The sequence below is a fragment of the Cotesia glomerata genome, linkage group LG8 (assembly GCF_020080835.1).
Source record: "Cotesia glomerata isolate CgM1 linkage group LG8, MPM_Cglom_v2.3, whole genome shotgun sequence".
Taxonomy (NCBI): Eukaryota; Metazoa; Arthropoda; class Insecta; order Hymenoptera; family Braconidae; genus Cotesia; species Cotesia glomerata.
This window is the reverse complement of record NC_058165.1, coordinates 14212039-14235733: the sequence shown is the minus strand read 5'-3', so window position 1 is coordinate 14235733 and position 23695 is coordinate 14212039. Positions and strand designations below refer to the sequence as shown.

The window sequence follows — 23695 nt, the reverse complement described above, 5'->3', positions numbered from 1 at the left end:
GTGCTTAAGCGTACTTTATTAATTGGAAGTGATAGAATATATGTTTTTTTAAATATTTTAGAATCACAGTAAACTTTTACATGTTTATTATTTAACATTTTAGTGCTAGGTAACAAAGTGAACATTACAATGAATATCTACGCCTCTATTGGTAGTGTTGCTTTCTATGCTACAAAGTATGAAAGTTATTTTTAAGTTTAAGTAGCTACAGTGATTTATTCCGTGAAATTGTAAAATTAACAATGAAGATTAACGAAACTTCCCGTATTATATATCAACAAGCTGCATTAAGGTCATTTCTCCGTAGTGATCATATTGCACAGAGTTTTATTGAACAATCACCAAATTATAATATTAAAAGTCTAGAACAACTGTATGCAGTTTCCACTTCGATAAAGTCAAAAAAAATGATTATTGAATTTGTAAAGGTAGCTACAAAACAGTTTTTCATAGCAATCCGCTACAGAGTACCCGGATTTGAATATTTAAACCCTGAAAATATAAATACTAACGTTACAGATGACGAATTGATGCTTCTTATAAATGATGCCACCACTGTTAACGAGACTTCTCATCCTCATAATCATAGTATAGTTTTCCTCGTGGCAAAAAATATAATTTTCAATTTGATTGGAGTCAATGCATCAGCAACCTTAAGCTCATTGTTACAAAATAATCAATCTAATTCAATAAACAATATTTCATTTCGAACAGAACCTCCGTTACAGAATCAGTTTTTAACAACATTTGACTCTTCCACTCTTGTATCAACTTCGACTTCCGTGCCCGTTAGTTATTCTACTTCAACAACGATTTCACAATCTTTATCGAAAAATATTATTAATGGAACAATTGCTCAACAGCATTCATCTCCGACTGATACACTTCCACTAACTTCATCATACTTGTCAACAGAAGTCAATGATAGAAAAAATGACGTAACAGATGTTCTACCATCGGTAGAGTTACAGTCATTGGTTGCATGCAGTGAAACTAATGCATCGCCAATGCCAGTTAGTTCATCTTCTGTTCACATTGACAACTCAAAACCGGATAATGACATTTTAAACCATTCGGAGCAAAATGAAACACTATCCAATTCTTCCTTATCATCAATCGATCTTAAAATTCATGCAAATACTAAAATGTATAAGGAACAAGGATCACTACAATTAATTGATGATGACAACAATAGTTTGTCAGAAGATACGAAACATCTAAGTTATGACTACGAGAATAACAACGTTGACAATATTTCAAATTTCGATTATGACGGAGATCAAAAAAGTAATTACGAAAACCTAAAACACGAACGTTCAGATCCAATCATAAATTTCGATGATAATGATGAAGAGCTTGGAAATTCTAATAAGATTCTAGATGAATATAGAGATTTTACAGAATATTTTATGACTTAAGCAAGTTGAGGGGTTAACGTTCACACGTAAGCATATCCCGTTGATATGAAATAATGTATCTAAAAATAATGCATACAAGTCTATTGGACAGATTAATATCATTGATTAATAAATTAAATTTTCTTTATTTACTTTTGAAATTCGTTCATTTCATCATAGTAATGAAGTAAAAGCATTAATAAAATCGAATAGAGAGCGCCTCACACGCTTATTCTATTACAAAAGAAGAATAATAAAAATAATTCTTCTCAATACTTCTGAATATTTTAATCCTTTAAAATTTTTTTTTTAAGAAGAATTACCTTGATTAGAAAAATAATTCAAAAAGACTTATAATGTTTATTCTCTCGTAACAGGGTAAATTACCCTTAATCGATAAGTCGCCAGAGATCGATAACTTTTCGACTAGCATTTGAGCGCATCGATCTTCGGGCCTAGAGAGAGAGCAGGAGGGGGTATTTTTGGGGTCGTTATATAGACGAGTCATGCGTGGTGTCCGGAGAAGTAGTAAAGTGTTGGAACGAGTAACATCAAGAAGTCCAAAGAAGGAAGCGAGTATCAACCATATAGTTTCTTCAACCAAATTTACACCAGGTATTGGACTTTGGTAATGATGAGCCTTGGGGCCATATACCCGGCTCATCAAATATACTACTTCTCATTTTATTTATTCAAGTTTGGATAATTCAATTGTTTAATAATTTTGCTCAATAATAATTAATTATTTAATTGAATTGATTCGTTAATTGCTGGGAGCGTTCCTCCTGGGGGTTTATACCCGAGGAATGTTCTAGACCTCTTGGGTTTGCAAGTCGTGAATAATTAATTTTATTAATACAGTTGGTTAATAATTATTAACATCCTAGATGGGCTACATTAAAATTCAGTTTTATTATTTAATTAATTTCTGAACATCGAGAAATAGTTCAATCAGCAACTCACGACTTGGTCAAACGTTGGTACCCGAGGTCAAGCTAACTACGCAGTAACGAACAACGGCGTCCATTTTGAGCGCGCAAATTCCTTGAGAATTTTGTGACGCAGTAAATTTACAAAATTATTAGCTGGACTATTTTTATAAAATATAGCAGTTGAATTACCATTCAGTTAATTATATATACTGATTTATATTTTATCATTTATTGAAAATTATTTAATTATTTATTGGAAACAATTTTTTTACCGGAAATTGATTCATTGAGAAAACTGCGACGCATTTAGTAATTGAACGTCGTGGATAATTTTCTGTAATTATTTTACACCGAGGCGAATTATTAATTATCCAATCGTCATTCTCAAATTACTAGAAAATAATTATTCCACGTGTTATTAATTATTGAGAATTAATTTACTAAATTTCGGAGCAGATAAGACTGATGTACCCGTAAATAAACTTTCGGCAAGTAATTTGTATATTGAGAAATTACTAATTAATTATCTAATTTAATTGCCAATTTCTACTTGGGTTGTCTTATATATTGAAGTCATGTACTGGAAAATTGTCAATAATTTAATATCATTGTTCCGGTAGAAATTGTTATAAAACTATTTATTGTGTGGATTACGTCCGAGTAAAAATTTAGTTAATTTTATAAAGAATGTTCTTCGAAAGAATTTAAGTTAATGCGCAGAGTTAAGCTCGTGTTAAATTTGGAATAAAAGAAGCGTCGGTTTTAAGCCGGAAATTTTAAAAAGTGAATTTATTAATCGTCAGGATAATTCATGAGTTTTATTGTAAGCTAATGACTGAACAATTTTAGTGAAAATTAACGTTGACTTTTTTTTGGAGTTTAATTTTGTAATCCAGAAAATAAAAGTAAAGTAGAGTCAGTTGTGTGTGTGTGAGCGGGATATGTGTGTGGAGACGCGTGGGTAATGTGTGTGTGTGAGATAGTACCGCTCAAGAGGCACGTTGAGCACACTTGAGTCCATCTGACTCCGGGGCGGGAAATCCTAGAAGCCGTTGTATAGACGCCAAGTGGGGTACAACGGTAGTAAGTTAGAAGCCGTTGTATAGACGCCAAGTGGGGTACAACGGTAGTAAGTTAGAAGCCGTGGTATAGACGCCAAGTGGGGTACCACGGTAGTAAGATAGAAACTGCGGTATAGACGCTCCATAAGAGGGTACCGTCAGGATTAAGAATTTTGATAGAGCGTGAGGGTCCGGTGGACAGTGCGACTAAGATAGAAACTGCGGTATAGACGCTCCATAAGAGGGTACCGTCAGGATTAAGAATTTTGATAAAGCGTGAGGGTCCGGTGGACAGCGCGACTTAGTTAGAAACTGCGGTATAGACGCTCCATAAGAGGGTACCGTCAGGATTAAGAATTTTGATAGAGCGTGAGGGTCCGGTGGACAGCGCGACTTAGTTAGAAACTGCAGTATAGACGCTCCATATGAGGGTACTGTAGGATTAAAAATTTTTGTTAGTTTTAAGAAGTCCTGGTCAGCCGTTAGTTAGGCTGTAGTCATAAGTTGTTAATTTTAAGTGCAAGTGCACAGTTGTTAATTTTGTTGTTGAATAAAAACCGGTTAATTTGTTAAATAAAAATTTATTTCTTTCAGACCACCTTCCTCCACTCTTTCTCCCTGTAGATTATAAGCTCAGCTCTGGTTTCCGGTTCCAGGAACCGAGATACAAAATCCTGGTGGCGCCCCGAATAATCTTAGAGTCATTTGTTAATATATTGTTGTTAGTTAAATTTAATCAGGGGCTAAAAGTGCGGGAAGTAAAGCACCCGTTACACTCTTCATTAATTTTCAATTAAGATTTATCATATTTATTTCTTAATTCTCCTCAAGTTTATTCAATACGAACAATACTTTCAAACTTGAAAGCTCGAAAGCATATAACAGTTCTGTCATAGAGCTTGGAGAGCTCGAATCAGCTGTATAACTATATTTTTAATAGTTTTTCCGAAAAAACAGAATTTATTAGAATCACATAAAGTGTTAAAACAATAACACCTTGGCAGGTTTTGTTACCCCCTAACCAAAGTGTACTATTCGCACCAGAGATGGTCTGGACGCCGCCAGGAGAATTTGATGATGTTGAGTATACTCGACCTCCTGGAACCAAGTTTTTCGTTCCCAACTTACACTCCCAGGGAGTGGGTAATCCAAAACTTTATCCGGTCACAGAATATAATTAAACTAATTAATTAATACTAAGTTAGAGGAAGAGGCTCGGTTGTTAGAAATAATTGGCAAAATTATAACAATAATCAATTTTATTATAAATTACTTGATGATTAACTATTTAGATAATTTATGAATAGGAGGAGTCTTCGCCATAGCCTGATTAACACAACTGAACAATTTTCGGATGCTAACCAGTTAGCTCGCAGACCGAAAACTAACTAATCTAAACTATTACTAACTGAGCTGACCTCGTCTTCGCTAATACAACTAGCTCCGTCTTGATAATAATTTGCCCCCTTGGCTTCCTTAAAGATCCTCAGAGTTGTACGCTCGAAGATCGACTGACTAACGACCCGCTCAACTGACTGGAGCCAGGCCCCCAAGCTTCCCACTCCGAGAACTAAGACTAGCGACAGTACTGTCCAGTGCCTAAAAATGAAACTGACGAAGGCCAGTACGCAAGGTTTCTGCACGAACAAGAGTATATCAAAATGCATTGTTACAGTGTAATACATAAAAAATTAAAGAGCATAAAATTGCAAATTAATATCTTAATAAAATTTTGATTATCTGTATATTTCTTTTAATAATTCAGGCGCTCAAAAAAAAAAAACGAATGTGCTTTAGACCTCTCGACTGAAGTACAACTTCTTTAGCGCCATCTATATGTATGTATATATTAGAGTGTCTCGAAAAAATCGGATATTTTTAACTTCCTGCTAAGAAAATCGAAGATTTTAGAAAAATCAGGAAGTTATTGTTTTCACTCCGTTTTACAAAAATCAAGGTGTCAACAGATCTTGACGTTTTGAAGCCCTAAGAAGCTTTCCTGACTATTTTAACGATGATGTCCGTACGTCTGTATGTGTTTTTTTTTTTTTTTTTTTTTTTATCTTAGGGGGGGGGAATCCTTTTTACGGATTCCAGGCATAGCTGTTCGGCCTGGATATGTAGCGACTCGACGTAGCGTCATACTAAAACTCGACGCTAACGCCCCTACCCACTAAACCCTAAACCCCTTTTCTTCTTTCCTCTAATCCCTCATGGAAACCGCCGTCAGGCATTACTTCGTGAGAGGAGGATCTAGCTACTGCTATTCCTTCTGGTGGCTAAGATGTTATTTTTCCTTCCTTCTAGTTTCTGTCATTTGCCCTTTTTCTTTCAATGGAACGCAGCTCTGTAAGCACTTCGGTGGTAAACGTGCTTGTGGCGTTCCAGGCAGCTTCGAATGACAGCATTTCTTCTACTATTGACTCTGGTGTTATTTTCTTGTTCAGGATCTTCTCTAACTCATCACGCTGTGGGTTAAAACGAGGGCACTCAAAGAAAACGTGCTCCGCATTTTCAGCAACTCTTGGGCAAGACGGACACTCTGGGGAATTATCGTGCTTAAAGCGATAAAGGTACTCCCGGAAACAGCCGTGTCTTGACAACATCTGGGTCAGATAGTAGTTGGCCTCGCCGTGATTCCGGTTAAGCCAAACGTCAATCCTTGGTATAAGTCGATGAGTCCATCTTCCCTTCTCCGCAGCATCCCATAGTTGTTGCCATCTTGCTATACTATGTTGTCGCTCTTCAGTTCTCAGTTCTTCAGCGCTCAGTGTAGATGACCTCTTTCGGTGGTATAGGTTCCGTCTTTTCTCAGCTAGGATTCTAAAAGGCAGAGTTCCAGAAATGACGCACACTGCCTCCTCGGATATTGTGCGGAAGGCGCTTGCAACTCTCAGTGCACTTAATCGGTAGACCGGTCCGGCTTTCCTCCATGATTCTTGGGTCTCCAGCGCGTCTGCCCAAACGGATATTCCATATGTGAGCACTGATGTGACTACTGACGACAGCAATAGTCTCCTGCTCTGCTTCGGGCCTCCAACATTCGGCATCAGTCTTGATAGGCTAGTTACCACCGCTGATGCTTTAGCACTTACGTGTTCGACCTGTTGTTTAAAGTTCAGTCGGGCATCCAGCGTCACCCCCAGATATCGGATAAATGGTTGCGATGCGATCTCCTGCTTGCCGACATTCAGCTTGATGTTTTCTACGAACTTTCTGCTGGTGATGAGCACAGCTTCAGTTTTGTGCTTGGCTAACTCCAACTTCATCATCTCCATCCATAGATTAATCCGGCTAAATGTGATATCGAAAGCCAGATTGATCTCTTCCAAGTGTTTCGCGACAATCACTACCGCTACATCATCGGCATATGCAACAAGTTTCACTTCTGATGGTAATGCAACTCTCAGGAGACCATCATACATGATGTTCCACAGCAAAGGACCCAAAACCGAGCCCTGTGGCACTCCTCCGGTTATTTCGTACTCCCTTGGACCGTTTTTAGTGTCATATTTGAGGACTCTGTATGTGTGTGTGTGTGTGTGTGTAAACCTCTTATAACTTTTAAACGGCTTGACCGATTTGATCGCAGTTGGTGTCATTCGAAAGGTCTTCGCCAATCTTAGATTTTCTGTAAGTTGGAACCGATTCGGACCAGTAGATTTCGAGAAACTGCAAAAAAAGTGAAAAAAAAAAGTTGTTTTTTTTTTTTTTTTTTATATCTCCGAATTGGCTTAACCGATCGACCTCAAAAACTAATCAGCTCTTAACCTTGAAAACCTGCATCGATAGCCACCAAAAGCGTCAGAATCGATTGATGCGTTCGTGAGATATCGTTGTCGAAAAAAATCGAAAAAAGTGTTTTTTTGTAATAACTCCGAAATTTTTCATCAGATCAATTTTTTTGTTCAAAATTATTTATAGAGCTCAAAAAACTACATCAATTGCCGCTAACCACGTGCAAATCGGTTAGTTCATTCGAAAGTTATAGTAGTTTGAAAATTTTAAAAATCCTGTTTTATCGAACTTTGATAAGATTTTTGAGATTAAAGAGCTCAAAAGCATAGGAAAGCTATCTTAGCATCCGAGGTGTGTCCCGGAAGCCATAAGGGCGTATAAAAAAAATTTTTTTTTGCGAACCGACGTATTTTTTCATGAAACGTGCAGAAATGCAAAAAAAAAAATTTTTTCTCCTAACTAAAAATTTTCTTGGACTTAGAAAAAAAAACAGAATTTTTATTATACGTCCTTATGGCATCCGAGGTGGGTCCCGGGAGCCATAAGGGCGTATAAAAAAATTTTTTTCGGTAATCGATGTATTTTCGTCCGAAATGTGCAGAAATAAAAAAAAAATTTATACGCCCCTATGGCATCTGTAACGCGATATATCAAACAGCTAAAATAGCACGATAATCCGCAAGCACTTCTAGTGACATAAATGTACACAATACATATAGATATCCAGTCTTCTGGTTTTTGTTTTATTTTATTAATTGTACATGAACGACACTGAATTACCAAGCCATTCGTATTCGGTGACCTACAGTTCTTTCAAAGAATTAAAAAAAATTTGGAAAACGGTTCACCCTAAAGGCCATCCCTGCAACTTCCCACTAATTCCGTTAATACCTGGCCGCTTTTTTTGAGCTCTTCGAGCTCAAAAATACAATCTGTGTGTTGTTTTGAGATTTCCGAGCTCAAAAAGATACAATTTTTATGCAATTGAGCTCTTTGAGCTCAAAAGTCTGATAGAAGTTAAATAGAACACTATTTTTTGAATTTTCAAACCGCAATAACTTTTAAATGAATGAACCAATTTTTACGCGGTTGGCGGCATTCTACGCAGTTTTTTAGGCCTCATGAAAAATTTTTAAATTTCAATTGGTCAAACTATAAATTTCGGAGTAACTCCGAAAAAACACTTTTTTCGGTTTTCTTTCGTTCACGATATCTCTCGAACGAAGAATATATGGCGAGGCTTTCGCCTACCTCTGAAGAGGCCGTTTCCTGGGCTCAAAAGAGCTATACACGAACGTATATTTGTCCTACTCCCACCATAACGAGAACACAGCCCAGTTCGCGGACAAGGAAAAACCGCCGTTTTCTTGTGTTTATACACATTCATTGAACAGCTGCAAGAGTTGCGTATAATTGAAGTGTGTGCAACTCTCATCGACTCCTCTGGCAACTCATTCCCTGTAGGCACATCGAGATGTACCCACAGGATATGAGCAGTATCCAGCGGGGACCACGGGGAGGCGGAGTCGATTGAAGACCATGTTGTTTGTGTGATGTGTTGTGTGTAAAGTATGACTTTACGTGTAAGTGTTTGCGTGTGTAGGGTGCCCGGGCACTTGTGTTATTTGTGGTCATTTTCCCTAGCTTATTCTACGTCAGTCATCCAAAGCTTTATACTGTCCTCACAATTGTGTGGAGCATATCGTTTGTGCCTAGGCGCTCCGACTCTACCTAGGTGGATGTCTGTTGAGTCTCGTCCCTAGTCGCGTTTTCATTAGCTAGCTGGGTTTGGAGTTTGCAACACATTACTACTTTACTGAAACCTTTTAAAAACTTGAAGTTACTTTGGGATGTGGCAATCGCACGCGCAACGCTCGCCCACTCCGCGTTCCCACCCCATATGTCCTTGAGCACCTCACGTTGAGGCTCGTACTCATGGCATTCAAGCATTAAGTGCTCCACGTTGTCGACCCTTTCTCCTAACCCATTCTCCCTACACTCGTCGCAGAATCTACTATCCGTATGTTCGTACTTGTATTGGTATTCTCTAAAGCAACCGTGGCCGGTTAGGATTTGGGTCAGCCAGAAGTTAGAGCTGATCCATTTGTTTGTTAGACGCTCTGCTACGTCTGGAAAGAAGACTTTAGTTTCGCGGCCGTTCTCTGATGTATCCCATTGTTCTTGCCACCGACGTATGGTTTCAGTTCTAAGGGTGACAAGGCGATCCTCCGCATCTGGCTGCACGGTGACGTTTCCAAGGGTTGCCTGTTTGCCGATACGGAGGTTGTATCGCGCGCACCGTTCGTCTATTACGAGCTGAATGGGCACTGCCCCCGCGACTACGCAAATCCCGTCAAGCGAAACTGTCCTGTAGGCAGTAGTTGTTGTTATTAGCGCTTGACGCTGAAGTGCTCAAAGATGTCTCCAGTCCTCCCTATCGCAACGGTCACTCCAAGCTGCCGCCGCATATGTGACGACAGGCATAAAGAAACCCTTGTATTTGGTGGACATAGCTGGGTATCGCAATCCCCATTCTGCCCGCGCAATACGCCGCATGCGTCCGAATACCCTACTTAGTTTCGCGCGCCTTGTTTTAATGTGATTTTTCACTTTGAGGCCCTCGTCGAAGTGTACCCCTAAGTATCTAACGCTCGATTTGAATTTGACTTTGGAGTCTCCTATCATTATTTTTGGCGGTTTGTTATCGTATTTGGGCTTTCTCTGTTGTCCTTTTGCTTCATAGGGGTACGGGCTCTTTTTGTCCTTACGTGGACCGCGATGTACAAATTCGTTCTTGAGGAAGATGGCTTCAGTCTTCGACTTCGACAGCTCGAGCTTTGCGGAACAGCACCATTCCAGTATCTTATCTACTACTATTTGACTATTATGCTCTATTTCTTTTCTCGAAGAGCCTTCTACTATGACGAGCAAATCGTCAGCAAACGCAACAAATTTATTCCCGTGTTCTGTCAGTTCGAGTCTCTTAAGGAGATCGTCGAACATGATGTTCCAAAATAATGGTCCTAGCACTGATCCTTGCGGACACCCTCGCGTTGGCGTTTTCGATTCGCTACCAAAACCCCATGACAGCGCGACCGATCTGTCCTCAAAGTAATTCCGAATTACTGCGTAAATGTTGCTAGGGCAGCCTCTGGCCTTGAGGCCCTCGAGTACTAACGGCCACCACACGTTGTCAAAAGTGCCAGAGATATCGATAGAAGTCCGACCACCAGTCTCTTCTTTGAAGAGTCTACCAATCGGCGCATCTCCACAATTGCATCTTCCGTCGACTTTTTGGCTGTGAAGCCAAACTGTCGGCTCGAAATGTTCCCCTCCGCTAAGACTGTGGTGGTAAGTCGCTCTTTGATGAGCTTCTCGAATACCTTACCTAAACCCGAAAGGAGGTAAATTAGCCGGTAAGATTTAGGGTCATTTGCGTTTTTGTCGGTGCTTTTAACTAACATTATGATTGCCCCCTTCTTCCACTCTTTTGGGAATGCTCCTAGCGCCAAGCAAGCATTATATAGCTCTAAAAACTGTTCGCGAAGGATAACCCCTGCGCGTTTAACTACCTCGTTTTCTATTAAGTCCGGCCCCGGGGCCTTCTTGTTTTTCAGTGTTTTTAAGACCTTGTCCAGTTCGCGCGGGGTGAACGGTTCGGCGTCCGCGGTGTCAGGTAGTAAAATTGTGTTGGCTCTAATCTTTTCCTGATCGGGGGTTTCGTTGTCCTGGTCATCGTCTACAATATGCGTCTCGAGAAAACACCTGGCTGTTTCCTTAAAGTTTTCCGTGGTTGCTCCGTTACGATTTAGCGTGCGCATTGCACTTTTGACTCTAACTTTTTCTGCGCAGGTTCTGTAAATAGGACCCCACTTTTCTTGATTACCTTTCTTCGTAACGAAGTCCCGCCAGCTGCTTTCCCTCGTCCGCTTTATGTCTATCGAGTATTGTTTCCGTAGTGTTCTGTATTTGACGCTTAGGGTATTTTTAACTAATTCGTCCCTTTCCCTTTGATATACCCGTCTGGCTTTGTTCACCAGCTTCTTCGCGCGCGTTAATTTCCTGGTCCACCATGGGTATGATTTTACATGGGTTTTCCTACGCGGAATCGCGGCTTCGCAAGCTTCTAAGATTGATTTGCCGAGTGCAGAAGCATACCTTTCCACGTCCTCAACCGATTCCACTCCAAGGCCATCAAGGTTTGTGCACGCACACAAGAAAAGGATTTCGTCAAACTTTTCCCAATTGGCCAACGTTAAGTTGAACCTCTTGGGATCTGCCTGTGCGCCATCCTTCTCCCCCGACTTTGCTCCTAGAGTGATCTCGATTGGGTAGTGGTCAGTATTCTGCACCCAACTTCTCTTAATGGACCAGCTAAGAATGCTACTCGCGAGTTTAGGCGTGACGAGTGTCACATCGATATACGAACTCCCGTTAGTTGATTCACGATAACGTCGGACCCTCCCTCGCGTTGTTGATTATCTCTAACTCGTGTGCGTCAATAAATTGCTCTAACTTTTCGCCACGCGCGTCGTCAGTCTCGGATCCCCATCTCTCGGATTTCGCGTTCGCGTCCATTGATATTAATACCCGTTTCCCTCTCAGTGCTCGGACCACTTTCTCTAAGTGCTTTAAATGCATGTCTATTTCGTCTTTGTACTGGAAGTATGCCGAGACTACGAAGAACGATGTGTCAGGTCCCATGATCTGAGCACATACGCAGTGAGTTGTACTAAGTTGTGATAAAACCAGCAACTGGTATTTAGGATTCGTTAAGCAAATGGCCGCATATGGCCTAGACCTGGTTTCGGCAGCAACTTGTATGCCGCAACCGAACCCAGGTATTTTGAAACTATTATTACTATGTGCTGCGTATAGCTCTTGTAGAAGGAGAACATCAATACGTTTTTCCTCCTACAACTGACTCGCCTCCAGAGTCCCAGCTTTGTCGTTCCGCAAATTCGCCTGCAAAACTCGAAAACCATCAACCCCCATTCCCCGGGTCGCGTGCGGAGACTTTCGATTTGACCTAACGCCCGGCGCGAGCCCATCTAAGTTTGCCGAGTTCGCGGACCCTCTGAGGGTGTTTTTAGTCGTCCCTTGGCATCTTCGCCGGTCGATGCTTCGCGAGTAAGATTCGGAAACCCCCCTTCTACTTGGATTTACCTCTTCTAAGTTTAATCGCGTGAGTTTAACCAAACAGGGTCGCGTAACTAGAGGCATTAGCTGTTCTATACGTAATGCTTCCGCGAGCTTACACGAACGCGATCGCGATGCCGAATTCGCGGGCCGGCGATGGACGGGAGCGTCAGATAGCAGCTCGTTCGGAGAAACGCGGTTGGCTATTCTGGCGCTCCGTCGAACGGTCGAAAAGGTTTGGTGACCACCGAACGTGGGAGCATCACCTATCCGAGGCTTTGCCGTATTTTCCTGACCGGTTTATTTAAGTTGTAGGAGCTGGTAACACCTACAACCGAAAGCGCAGTGGCAATTCTTGGTTTAGGGTAACGCATCGAGGGATGCCTTTCAATGTTACCTTACTTATGGTGGGACCCATGGAAAGGGAATTGCTTACTTAACTATGTTCTCTTAAGTTCGCCCTCACTCCCTTAAGAGAGTCATAGTTACTCCCGCCTATCTCTCGAACGAATCAACCGGTTTTGACCGGATTAGCGGCGATCAACGTGGTTTTTCAAGGTTAAGGGCGGATAAGTTTTCAGAGTTAATCGATAAAGCCGTTTAAAAGTTATTCCAAAAAAACCACTTTCAAAAATGATTTTTTTCTTATTTTTATTGAGATTTTTCAAAATTTCTCAAAATCTATCGGTCTGAACTGGTTCAAATTCTTAGGAAATCTAAGTTTGAGGTAACTCTTTAGAACGCCGTTTGGTAGGTTCCGATCGGTTTAGTCGTTCAAAAGTTATAAGCGATTCACTTGCACACACACACACACACACACACACACACACACACACACACACACACACACACACACACGCTCGCACGGCACTCCAGAAGCTGACAAATAAACGAACATGAGGATACTGCAGCTTAACATCAATCACTGCGAAGCTGCGCATGACCTGCTTATGCAGACAGTACGGGAATTAAAGCTCGACGTTGTGCTTTTATCGGAGCCATATAAACATTTAACTGGACAACCTTGGGAGACGGATATCACCACGAAAGCTGTGATTTGGGCTTGTGGTAAGCTCCCTTTCCAGAGTGTAGCTACCAATGGCAGCGCTGGCTTTGTAGCAGCATCAGTAGATGGCATCCGTTTTTACAGCTGCTACGCACCACCTAGCCTCTCAATTGCTGAGTTTACTGACTTCTTGGATCGACTGACCGAGGACGCGAAGCAACATCATCCAGTGGCGATAGCCGGGGACTTTAACACCTGGGCAGTGGACTGGGGCAGTAAGCAGACTAATGCACGAGGAAGAGAGCTGCTAGAAGCTCTTTCTACACTAGATGTAGTCTTGCTCAACAGTGGTGACACGCCGACCTACACCAAAGGTGACGCAAGCTCGATTGTGGACGTCACTTTTGTCAGTACCAGCCTTGCTAAAGGTAACACTAACTGGAAGGTACTGGACATCTACACTGCCAGTGACCATCATGCGATACTCTGGGAAACGTCAAACGACCAGAACCTCCGGGTGCCTATCAAGCAATTTAACACCGTCGGTTGGAAGGTGAAATCTCTTGACCCAGAAGTATTGCTAACAAAGTTGAAACAATTAAGCTAAAAGTCGGTGACCGAGAAATCACATCACAACCTCATATACGATATCTGGGAGTGATGCTTGATGCCCGACTCAACTTCAAGCAGCAAGTGGAACACGTCTCTACGAAAGCGTCAGTAGTGAGAGACAGTCTCGCACGATTGATGCCGAACGTCGGAGGCCCAAAGCAGAGCAGGAGGCTACTATTGTCATCAGTAGTCACATCGGTGCTCACCTACGAAATATCAATTTGGGCTGACGTACTAGAGGTGCAAAATTCATGGAGAAAAGCTGGACCAATATATCGTATGAGTGCCCTACGAGTTGCAAGCGCCTTTCGAACAATATCAGAGGAAGCAGTGTGTGTCATTTCCAGAACTTTGCCGCTCAGAGTTCTAGCTGAGGAAAGACGGAACCTTTACCAACGAAAGAGGACAACCACACAAAGTGCCGAGAAACTCAGAGCTGAAGAACGGCAGAACAGCATCGCACGATGGCAATCGCAGTGGGACGCCGCGACTACAGGGAGATGGAAACACCGTCTCATACCGAAGATCGACGTTTGGCTAAACCGAAGTCATGGCGAGGTCAATTACTATCTGACGCAGTTGTTGTCAGGACATGGATGTTTTCGGACGTATCTTCACCGCTTCAAGCATGATGATTCACCGGAGTGCCCGTCCTGCCCAGGAATCAATGAAGACGCGGAGCACGTTTTCTTTGAGTGCCCACGATTTTACCCACAGCGAGATGAGCTGGAGATGAGCCTAAAGAAGAAAATCCAACCAGAGACAATAGTAGAAGCAATGTTGTCATCAAGAGCCTCCTGGAACGCCATCAGCACATTTGCAACAGAAGTCCTTATAGACTTGCGTTCCATCGAAAGAAGAAGAGCAAATGACAACAACTAGAAGAAAGATAAAATAACACCTTAGCTACCAGAAGAAAGAGCAGTAGCTAGATCCTCCCCTCACGAAGTAATGCCTAACGGCGGTTTCCATGAGGGATTAGGGGAAAGAGGAAAAGGGGTTTAGGGTTTAGTGGGTAGGGGCGCTAGCGTCGAGTTTTAGTATGACACTGCGTCGAGTCGCCACATATCCAGGCCAAACAACTATGCCTAGAATCCGGAAAAAGGATTCCCCCTCCTTAAAAAAAAAAAAAAAAAAAAAAAAAAGAAACACACGCTCGCACGCACTCACACACGCACACACACACACACACACACACACACACACACACACACACACACACACACACACACACACACACACACACACACACACACACACACACACACACACACACACATACACACTGTAACAGGGTAAAATTACCCTGAGTCGATATGTCACCAGATATCGATAATAGTACGACGCAGCACTGACGCGTCTCGATCTTCGGGCCTAAAGAGAGAGCAGGAGGGGGTAGTTTGGGGGTTATTATAGGTGAGCCGTGCATTGCAACAGGAAGTAGTATAACTGCCAGACGGAGTGCCTCAGAAATCAAGAGGGATCGATTTCCGGAGTCGTTACCTTTCAACAGAAGCCAACAACATCTAGGACTTCAATCTCAAGTAGTGAGTTAGATCGTCGTATATTCAACAAGGTATCGATAATTACTCTGTGAGCTAGAAGTGGACCGCGGAGTTTATACTCCCTCAAGGGGATTTTTATCCGAGGACTGCTTAAGGACCTTGTAGTGTAAATTGTCGTGAGAATTTATTTGATAAAATTAATTTACTTGATTCATTGTTAATAATTTTTGAACATCTGAAAAATCGGTTTTAGTTGCAGATATTTTATTTAACAATTTAATAAAATAAAACCCGAATAATAAATTCTTCGAGAAATTTCTATTGTCTTCTCACGGACTAATCAAGCGTCGGTTGAATTTTACGACGTAGTTAATCCGTACCCGAGGTCTAAATTATACGTACTTACGAATATAGGCGGCCATTTTGAGCGCGCAAATTTTTGTTGATTATTTTACTCGACAATTTTCTATGAACAGTTGAATTATTATTATTAATATCATTTATTACAAGATTATGATTTATTTAACGTTATATTATTTACTGCGAATTTATTCATTGAGGTTTTGGCGCATTTAAGTCTGATATACCCGTAGATATTCTTTTGGAAATTAAATTTTATTTTGAGATAAATTATTATATATTTATTTATTTAATTTGGAATTCTACGTGGTTATTTTTTTTATATTGAACTTACGTTCTGGAATATATTTTTAATAATTTAATTTTATCATTTTAATAAAATTCTTTATAAATTATTTACCAGCGTGGATATTGTCCGGGAATATTTAGTTAAAATTATACTTCGAATATTCTTAAGAATTCATTTTATTGTTGGATATTAAATTTGTGATTTGATTTAGAATAAATTTATGCGTCGAATTTTAGTTCAGATTTTGGGAATCAAATTTTTAGTCTCGGGGATGTTTTGTAATTTAATTGCTAGCTAATGAATGATATTTTAAGTCGAGAATATATTATTATTATATCGTTTTTACTCGTATACCTATTTTGGTTTTTACAAGACTGTAACCCATATTCTCTACATTTTTTGCTATTACCACAGTAATACCACTCAAGTGCCTCTTTTGTTATCATATAACATTCATATTGTTATACCTGGCCTTCGCCCCTTTAACTAACATTTGTTTTTTTTGCGTTTAACTCTTTTTATAATCAACATGCTCTCCACTTTTTATTATCAACATGTTCTCCGCTTTTTATGATCGATGTATCATTTTGCACATAACTCTATTCTCAATGCGGCTGTGGAACGACTTGTGCTTTTTGTATTGTATTTATTTACATGGTGATCCAAAAAAAAAAAATTTTTTTTTTCCAAACAGGCTCAAAAGTTTTTTTTAGGTGTAAAAAAATTTCTGTGAAAAGATGAGCCCTTAATATTAATATTAAGATTGTCCTCATCGCATTTTTTTAATTCCCATAAGAATAACATGGGAAAAATTTTTTTTGCTTTTTGTACCGTTCAAACAACTGGTTGACTGATAAATCGCTGTTCTAATTTTTATAGAAAATTGAACACTCTACAAAAAAGTTCTGATAACATTTTTTTATCTGTCCACGCGTTCAAAAGTTATTCAAGATCAAAGTTCAATTTTTCAAAAATTTGATCGAATTTTATAAATTACACCAAAACTGTTGGTTCCAGTGTCAAAATAAGGATCAAATTTTTTATTAAACATAAATTAGACTTCTGATAAATGTTTAACAATAATTTTTTTTTATTCAATCAAATAAATATAATGCTTTTAAGGAATTTTTTTGCAATAAATCAAAAAATAAAAAATTTTATTCTATTATTATGTTCACATTCATTTTATCAATAAGTTTTGCTTAAAAAATTGCTTATCTATTTATATTAAATATTTATGATTGAAGTGATTTTCTATAACAATTTGGAAAACGTTGTCGATGGCCCCGAACAACCTGCAATATATACTGCAACTGTTCTTCATCTTTAGTTAGGCAGCAGTTATATTCTTCAATTAATGCAACATCCCGTTCAGCAACGTCGTTCGTTACTTTCAAAGTTTTGAAAAATTCCAGACATGTTTTGTAGCTGTCATTATTGGGCCTTGAAGTATCTTCTTCTATGAAATCAGAGGGTAAATCAAATTTTTAAATAGCTCTAATGAGTTTTTCGAAACAAAGTCGCTTAAATCGTTATCTAATAACGATTTTAAATTTACATCCTCTACATGATATCGCTGCTCCATTAATGGAGAGCCTTCTCGGGTGTTAATGGCATAAAGCATTTTCTTTTTAATATAGATCGGAACATTGTCATCAAATAATGAGATTGTGGCCAACTCGTCATTTAAATACCACAAATGTTCCTTCATCTTTCTGCAAGCTTCTTGTGACACCACCGAGTCAATTTTTTTGTTTAAAATAAAATTTTTCATCAACTCTAGATCTTTGTGAGGTGCCAGAATAACAGATGTTGCCGTGTACCAAGCTTCAATGTAAAATAAAATTACGAAGATACACACTTGACGTAAACTTTTTATTTCACGAGGGGAAAGATGAAATTAATCCCGAAAAATAAACATTTTCAAACTATAGATGGCTTTTGACAGAAAGTAGAACTGCTAAACGGTCAACAGACTATGAATTAGCTATATCGGTCAAAATTTTACCGTCCCAGTGGACAACATAACGATTATCAGAACGGAATTCTTCTTTCAAATCTTGCGCAATGTTTGATCTATGTTTGATGCGCGCTCGATAAATTGTACCATAGCTTAAATTAAGAGTAGAAAGATCGGATCCTACACTCTTAAAAGCAGCAGCTAAAATAAAAGTAGCATTCCTATTTGTTACTTTTGCTCGGTCTAGTGCTGCACATAATTCGGGTGTCATCACATCAATTTTGTTTGGTTGACACTGTTGACTTAGCTGATTTTCAAAGTCAGATACAACATTCGATGTCTGACTAGATGTTACTGCTGATAAACCAGATAGTAATACTACGGATTTTTGGGTAACAAGCATCATATCAACAGCAGGTTCATCTGCATCTAAATAGCAAATGTTGTTTATATAAAACAGATAGTTATAGTTGATTGAGAAAGTATACTGATAGAAAGATTTCTCAGCATTTAAGATGATTTCTTTGCATTTAAAAAATATTTCTTAGTATTTAAGAAATAATTCTTAAATACTAAGAAATATTTTTTAAATACAAAGAAATGATGTTTAAGAAATGATTTCTTAAATACAAAAAAATCTTTTTAAATACAAAGAAATCTTTTTAAATACTAAGAAATTCTTCTATCAATGTAAATATAAATTGTAATATAAACTTACCAGCTGAATCTACAACCATTATATCTTGATTTTGATCTTCTTCTTGTATTACAGTGTTATTATCAATAAATCCGAATCGATTTTTTGACCTTTGCCTGGCCAAGAACAACTTTTTCCCTTCATCAATGTATTTATCGACGTTCAGTTTGGCGATATCAAATAAATTTTTTGATTTTTAAGAAAAATTTGATTCTTTCTTCTTTTGTGCTACTGATTTTTGCGCTTACAATTCCTCTGTATCTTTTTGACTTAATCTTATAAATTTGAAAGTTTTTTTCGCGTAAATTGCTCGCCACACGTTGGAATACCAGCTTCGGACCACTTTTCTTGAACTTTCGTTATTGTCAAATTGATACTGTGTTTATGTTGAAATTTTAAAACTTTTTTCTGGTAGAGAAATACCAACATAATCTCTACCAAACTAGGAAGTTTGCGTCCACTAAAATTTTCAATTGGATCACTCACAATACGACTCAAGTAATTCATGGTCAACTTGAAATTAAGCTCAATTAATTTTTTTAATTAATATCATATAATAGATAATAATAACTGCAAATAACTCTGACTTTGTTAAAATAAAAATGCTAAGGACAAAAATTTTTGGTTCAGTATGTTTATCATAATAATAACATAGCTCTGAAGCTCTGAGCTCCATCTATTGGGAAATAATTTTTTTATCGACCGAGCAAGAAAATAATAGTGTTTATCGACTGAAAATTTAAAAGAACAAATTGGCCATTTGTATCTGAAATTACAAAAATTTTTTTAAAGATATTTATTTATTTATTTTCCATCTTATAGCAATGGAATAAATACTATTATTATTATTATTATTATTATTATTTTTTTCAGTCTATTTTTTCCGATGACCACATGTATCAAAAGTCTAATTTATGATTGACAAAAAATTTGATCCTTATTTTGACACTGAAACCAACAGTTTCGGTGTAATTTATAAAATTCGATCAAATTTTTGAAAAATTGAACTTTGATCTTGAATAACTTTTGAACGCGTGGACAAATCAAAAAATGTTACCCGACCTTTTTTGTAGAACGTTCAATTCTCTATAAAGATTGTAACAGCGATTTATCAGTCAACCAGTCGTTTGAACGGTACAAAAATCAGGAGAAGCAAAAAAAATTTTTCCCATATTATTCTTATGGGAATTAAAAAAATGCGATGAGGACAATCTTAATATTAATATTAAGGGCTCATCTTTTCACAGAAATTTTTTTACACCCAAAAGAAACTTTTGAGCCTATTGAGAAAAAAAAATTTTTTTTTTTGGATCACCCTAGTATTTACCCTATTCCTCACCCCTTTCTATCGGTTGTTGGAATAGTGGCGATGGGGAAACCACAGAGAAAACCTATGCCAGTACAGTCGGCTACCGGAGCGATCTCCAACGGTTGGTGTTGGAACTATTCGAACAACCGTCGGGGCTCGAACCCTCGCCTCACGACAAGATGCATGAACGAACTAACGGGATAATGACTTAGTCCGCTTGGCCATCATGTCGCTTTTTTGGTCGAGAATATAATTTATCATAAAATAATTTTTATAAAGAAAAATAAAATTAAAGTAAATTCAGTGTGTGTGCGTAGACGTGTGGGTTATGAGAGTGTGTGTGTTAACAGCGTCCCCTCGCATACGACAGTCTCTGTGCGAGGTGCTTCGCTGGCTACTTAGTTAAGGGGTATGAGTGTGTTCCGGCTTTGTCTCAGTGTATGTTAATAAACGATCTCTACTTGTCGATGATTTTCTGAGTAGAGTAATCAGTACAAGTTAGTTAGTGTTAAGTTGGAAAAATTAATAACGAACTTTACTTATCGATGTTTCTCTGAGTAGGGCAATTAATACAGTCTTGGGTAGTGTGTTGGTTAATATTAGTTAAGCTACTACGTTCTCTACTTATTGATATTTTGCTGGGTAAAAAACTAGCAGTATGACGCTGCGTCGAGTCTTCACATATCCAGGCGAAACAGATATGCCTGGAATCCGCAAAAAGGATTCCCCCCTCTTACAAAAAAAAAAAAAAAAAAAAAAAAAACACACACACACACTCACACTGAAACACTAAATTTTTCTTTATTTAAAAATTTAATTATTTAAGTCACTAAGTCCTCGCGGATAGGCAAATAATCACTTAAATTTCATAAAATGGGATACGCTGCTCTGGGATGTTCCGCTCCCTGACTAATGAATGTGTTAATCCTTTTATGATGATTTTATTCTTTTGACAAAAGTTCTCACCTGAGCCAGTTAGCTTATTTTACTTACTTACAATATTTTTGCTGCAAAGATGAGCCTTTATTCCTTGACTGACCCTCTGATAAATTATAAATAATAGTGGTAATAGATGTTGATAGTCTTAACAATGAATGATGATCGGCGACAAGGATTATTATAAAAACTTGATTTTATTATACCAATTCAACACTTTAAACAAAACTTATAATATCTCGGTAATGCAACTAACGAAATATTTATAAAACAGAATACTTATACTTAAAATTATAGCTGATGGAATAGTAACAATAGTGAACGTGGTGAGTAATCACCTAATATAAAAATGATAATATCAATAGAAAATAATAAAGAATATTATATTAAACAATAAACTTTTAGATTAATTGAGATATTGGTGAGTAGTTACCTAATAGTAGTATGTAAATTTTTGACTATGAAAAACCTAGCGTGGTGGTTAACACCGGGAGATAGATCGAAGTGTCGATCAATGCTCAAGGTTTGAGGTTCGTAACCGTTTTTTTCCCCTCCTCGTGTCGTCCTGTGACGTCACGGGAGCTACACATTAATTAAGCGAGCGTCGGTAACGAAAATTTTGGGTGGTAGTTCGCCAGGCTGATAAAATCGGGACATTTGTAGTTTCTCAATCCTCCCTGCCAAGCCAAGACTACCCCGTTAATTTTTGAACCGAGCTAGCTCTTTGAATGAATTGGTGAGTCGTCACTGGGTATAGGAATGATAGGATGATAGCAGTAGTGGTGAGTGATCACCTAGGAAGGGTAATTTGATGAAATAGTAAGAAGAAAAGTTGGTGAATAATCACCTGTTGATGATAGATTGGTTCACCTGTAGATGAAGGATTGGTGAGTGGTCACCTATTAATGAGAGATGTGGTGAGTAGTCACCTGATAGTGGTATGGATTGGTGAGTAATCACCTGATAGTAGTGGTTAAAAGTTTGTTAATTAGGAAATTTCGATGAATGGGTTGGTGAGTAATCACCTGGGGAATGGATGTATGTATGGACTGGTGAGTCGTCACCTGTAAGTGAATAATTAATTTAGTGGGACGTTTGCTTGAGCTAATGGTCGAAACTCCGGTCTAGACTTCGATCTATTTGAATTGTGCTAAATAAAATAAATAATAAAATTGTTATAATTATTGCTTAATTTTAGCTTGTTGTTTGTTTGTTTTTTTTTTTTTTTTTTGACAGGTCTGCCGCTGTAAATAAAACAAATTAAACTGGCAGATATAGTATTAGATGAATGATATGATGATTACATAAATATAGGAATGATTGTTTAATTTTTATTTTAACATAGTAAACATCTTTTCGAATTTTATAATGTTATAATATAATATACTTGAAATATTAGCAGTAATGATTTTTTTTTTTATAATAATAATAAAAAAAATAGTAATGAAAGAAAAGAAATTAAAGTAATAAGAAATAAAAAAATGTTTAATGAGGATGAGATGAAACTTCCTGAACCATAAGGGAGGGTTTACTTCTTCGTAGCACGAAGATGGGCCTCGTGGAAGAGTCTCATATCCTCTTGGGTATACTCGGTGTTGATCCAGTCCTTGTATTTTGGTCAACGCCTGTTACAGGCCCGGCTCAGGGGGTCAAAAAATTGGATTGCCACTCCACATCCTGGACAGCGTCCACGGAAGTGGTCTTTTACTTCCTTTTCGTGAGGACGGAAACACGTTTCCGTTGTGACTTGGTCTTGGTAGCAGACATGACACATGTCTGGCCTCCACGGTAAACGACATTCAGCAATTTTGTGGTTGCGTTGCCGGCAGTTTTAACATCCAGATGAAAAGAACAGTGACTGAGCTTGAGTAGTCACTGTCTGGGTCCACGATTCTTGGAGTTGACTGTGAAGAATCCTGGGTCGAACGGCAGCACAAGTGCTACGGATGGCTTTACAGAATGTTTGGTAATCTATGAAACGGATTCCATTGTGAACAGCTATCTGGTTAGCGTCTGCGGCAGCTGAAGATGAAGTTGCTGTGTCTGTGTCTTTCAAGAACTGCTGGTATGCAGCCTCTGGTGATATTGGTGCACCATACTCAGGTGCTGGTATCGTCTGGGAGTACGGTAACGAATGTACGTACGTATTCATTACTGGCTTGGATGGTGTACTCTTTCTGATAGCTCCTGTCGCACGGAAGAGTTTTGACTACTCCTGGGTGAGCTCTCCTCGAGCTTCTCGATAGGCCAGTAATGTTGATGGAGGATGCTGAGTACCCTCTGGGATTGGTTTGGACGTTGACGTGTGAGGCTTGAGTCCAGCGTTTGGTCCACACGCTGTTGCTGGCTGGCTAGCTAGTACTGAGACCACTGCCTTGTTATTCAGCGTGGCTCCGATGTTGAAGACCGTCCTGGTGGTCTGCTCCTCAGTGATCTGGAGTGACAACGCCTCTTCTTGATGTATTTGGTAGTGAATATTTTCACCTAGTTGTTTAACAATAGGTTCCATAATTTCTAGTCGATGGTTAACGGCAACGACTTCTTCAGCTACGTCACGGAGATTCAAACGCTGTTGGTTGGATGTCTCAGCTAAGTTTGTGACGTCGCGTTGTAGTGTCTAGATGTCACGTGTGTTTCTTTGCAGTTGTATATGAACATGCTCGATACCCTCGAGTATATCATTGACCCAGGAGGGTCGTTCGTTGATGGATCTAGCTGCTGGCTGTGCTAGAGGATTAAATCGACCTGAAAATG

The 23695-nt window shown here is 38.8% G+C and overlaps 1 protein-coding gene across 1 annotated transcript; it reads left to right on the top strand.

Moving 5' to 3' along the window:
* Positions 1 to 192: 192 nt before the first annotated feature.
* Positions 193 to 1547, top strand: LOC123270733 (rho GTPase-activating protein gacZ-like). The gene is made up of 2 exons (XM_044736885.1): positions 193 to 428; positions 520 to 1547. Exon 2 carries the CDS (start codon positions 531 to 533, stop codon positions 1416 to 1418), a length of 888 nt encoding a protein of 295 aa, XP_044592820.1. The 5' UTR covers positions 193 to 428; positions 520 to 530; the 3' UTR covers positions 1419 to 1547.
* Positions 1548 to 23695: the final 22148 nt, after the last annotated feature.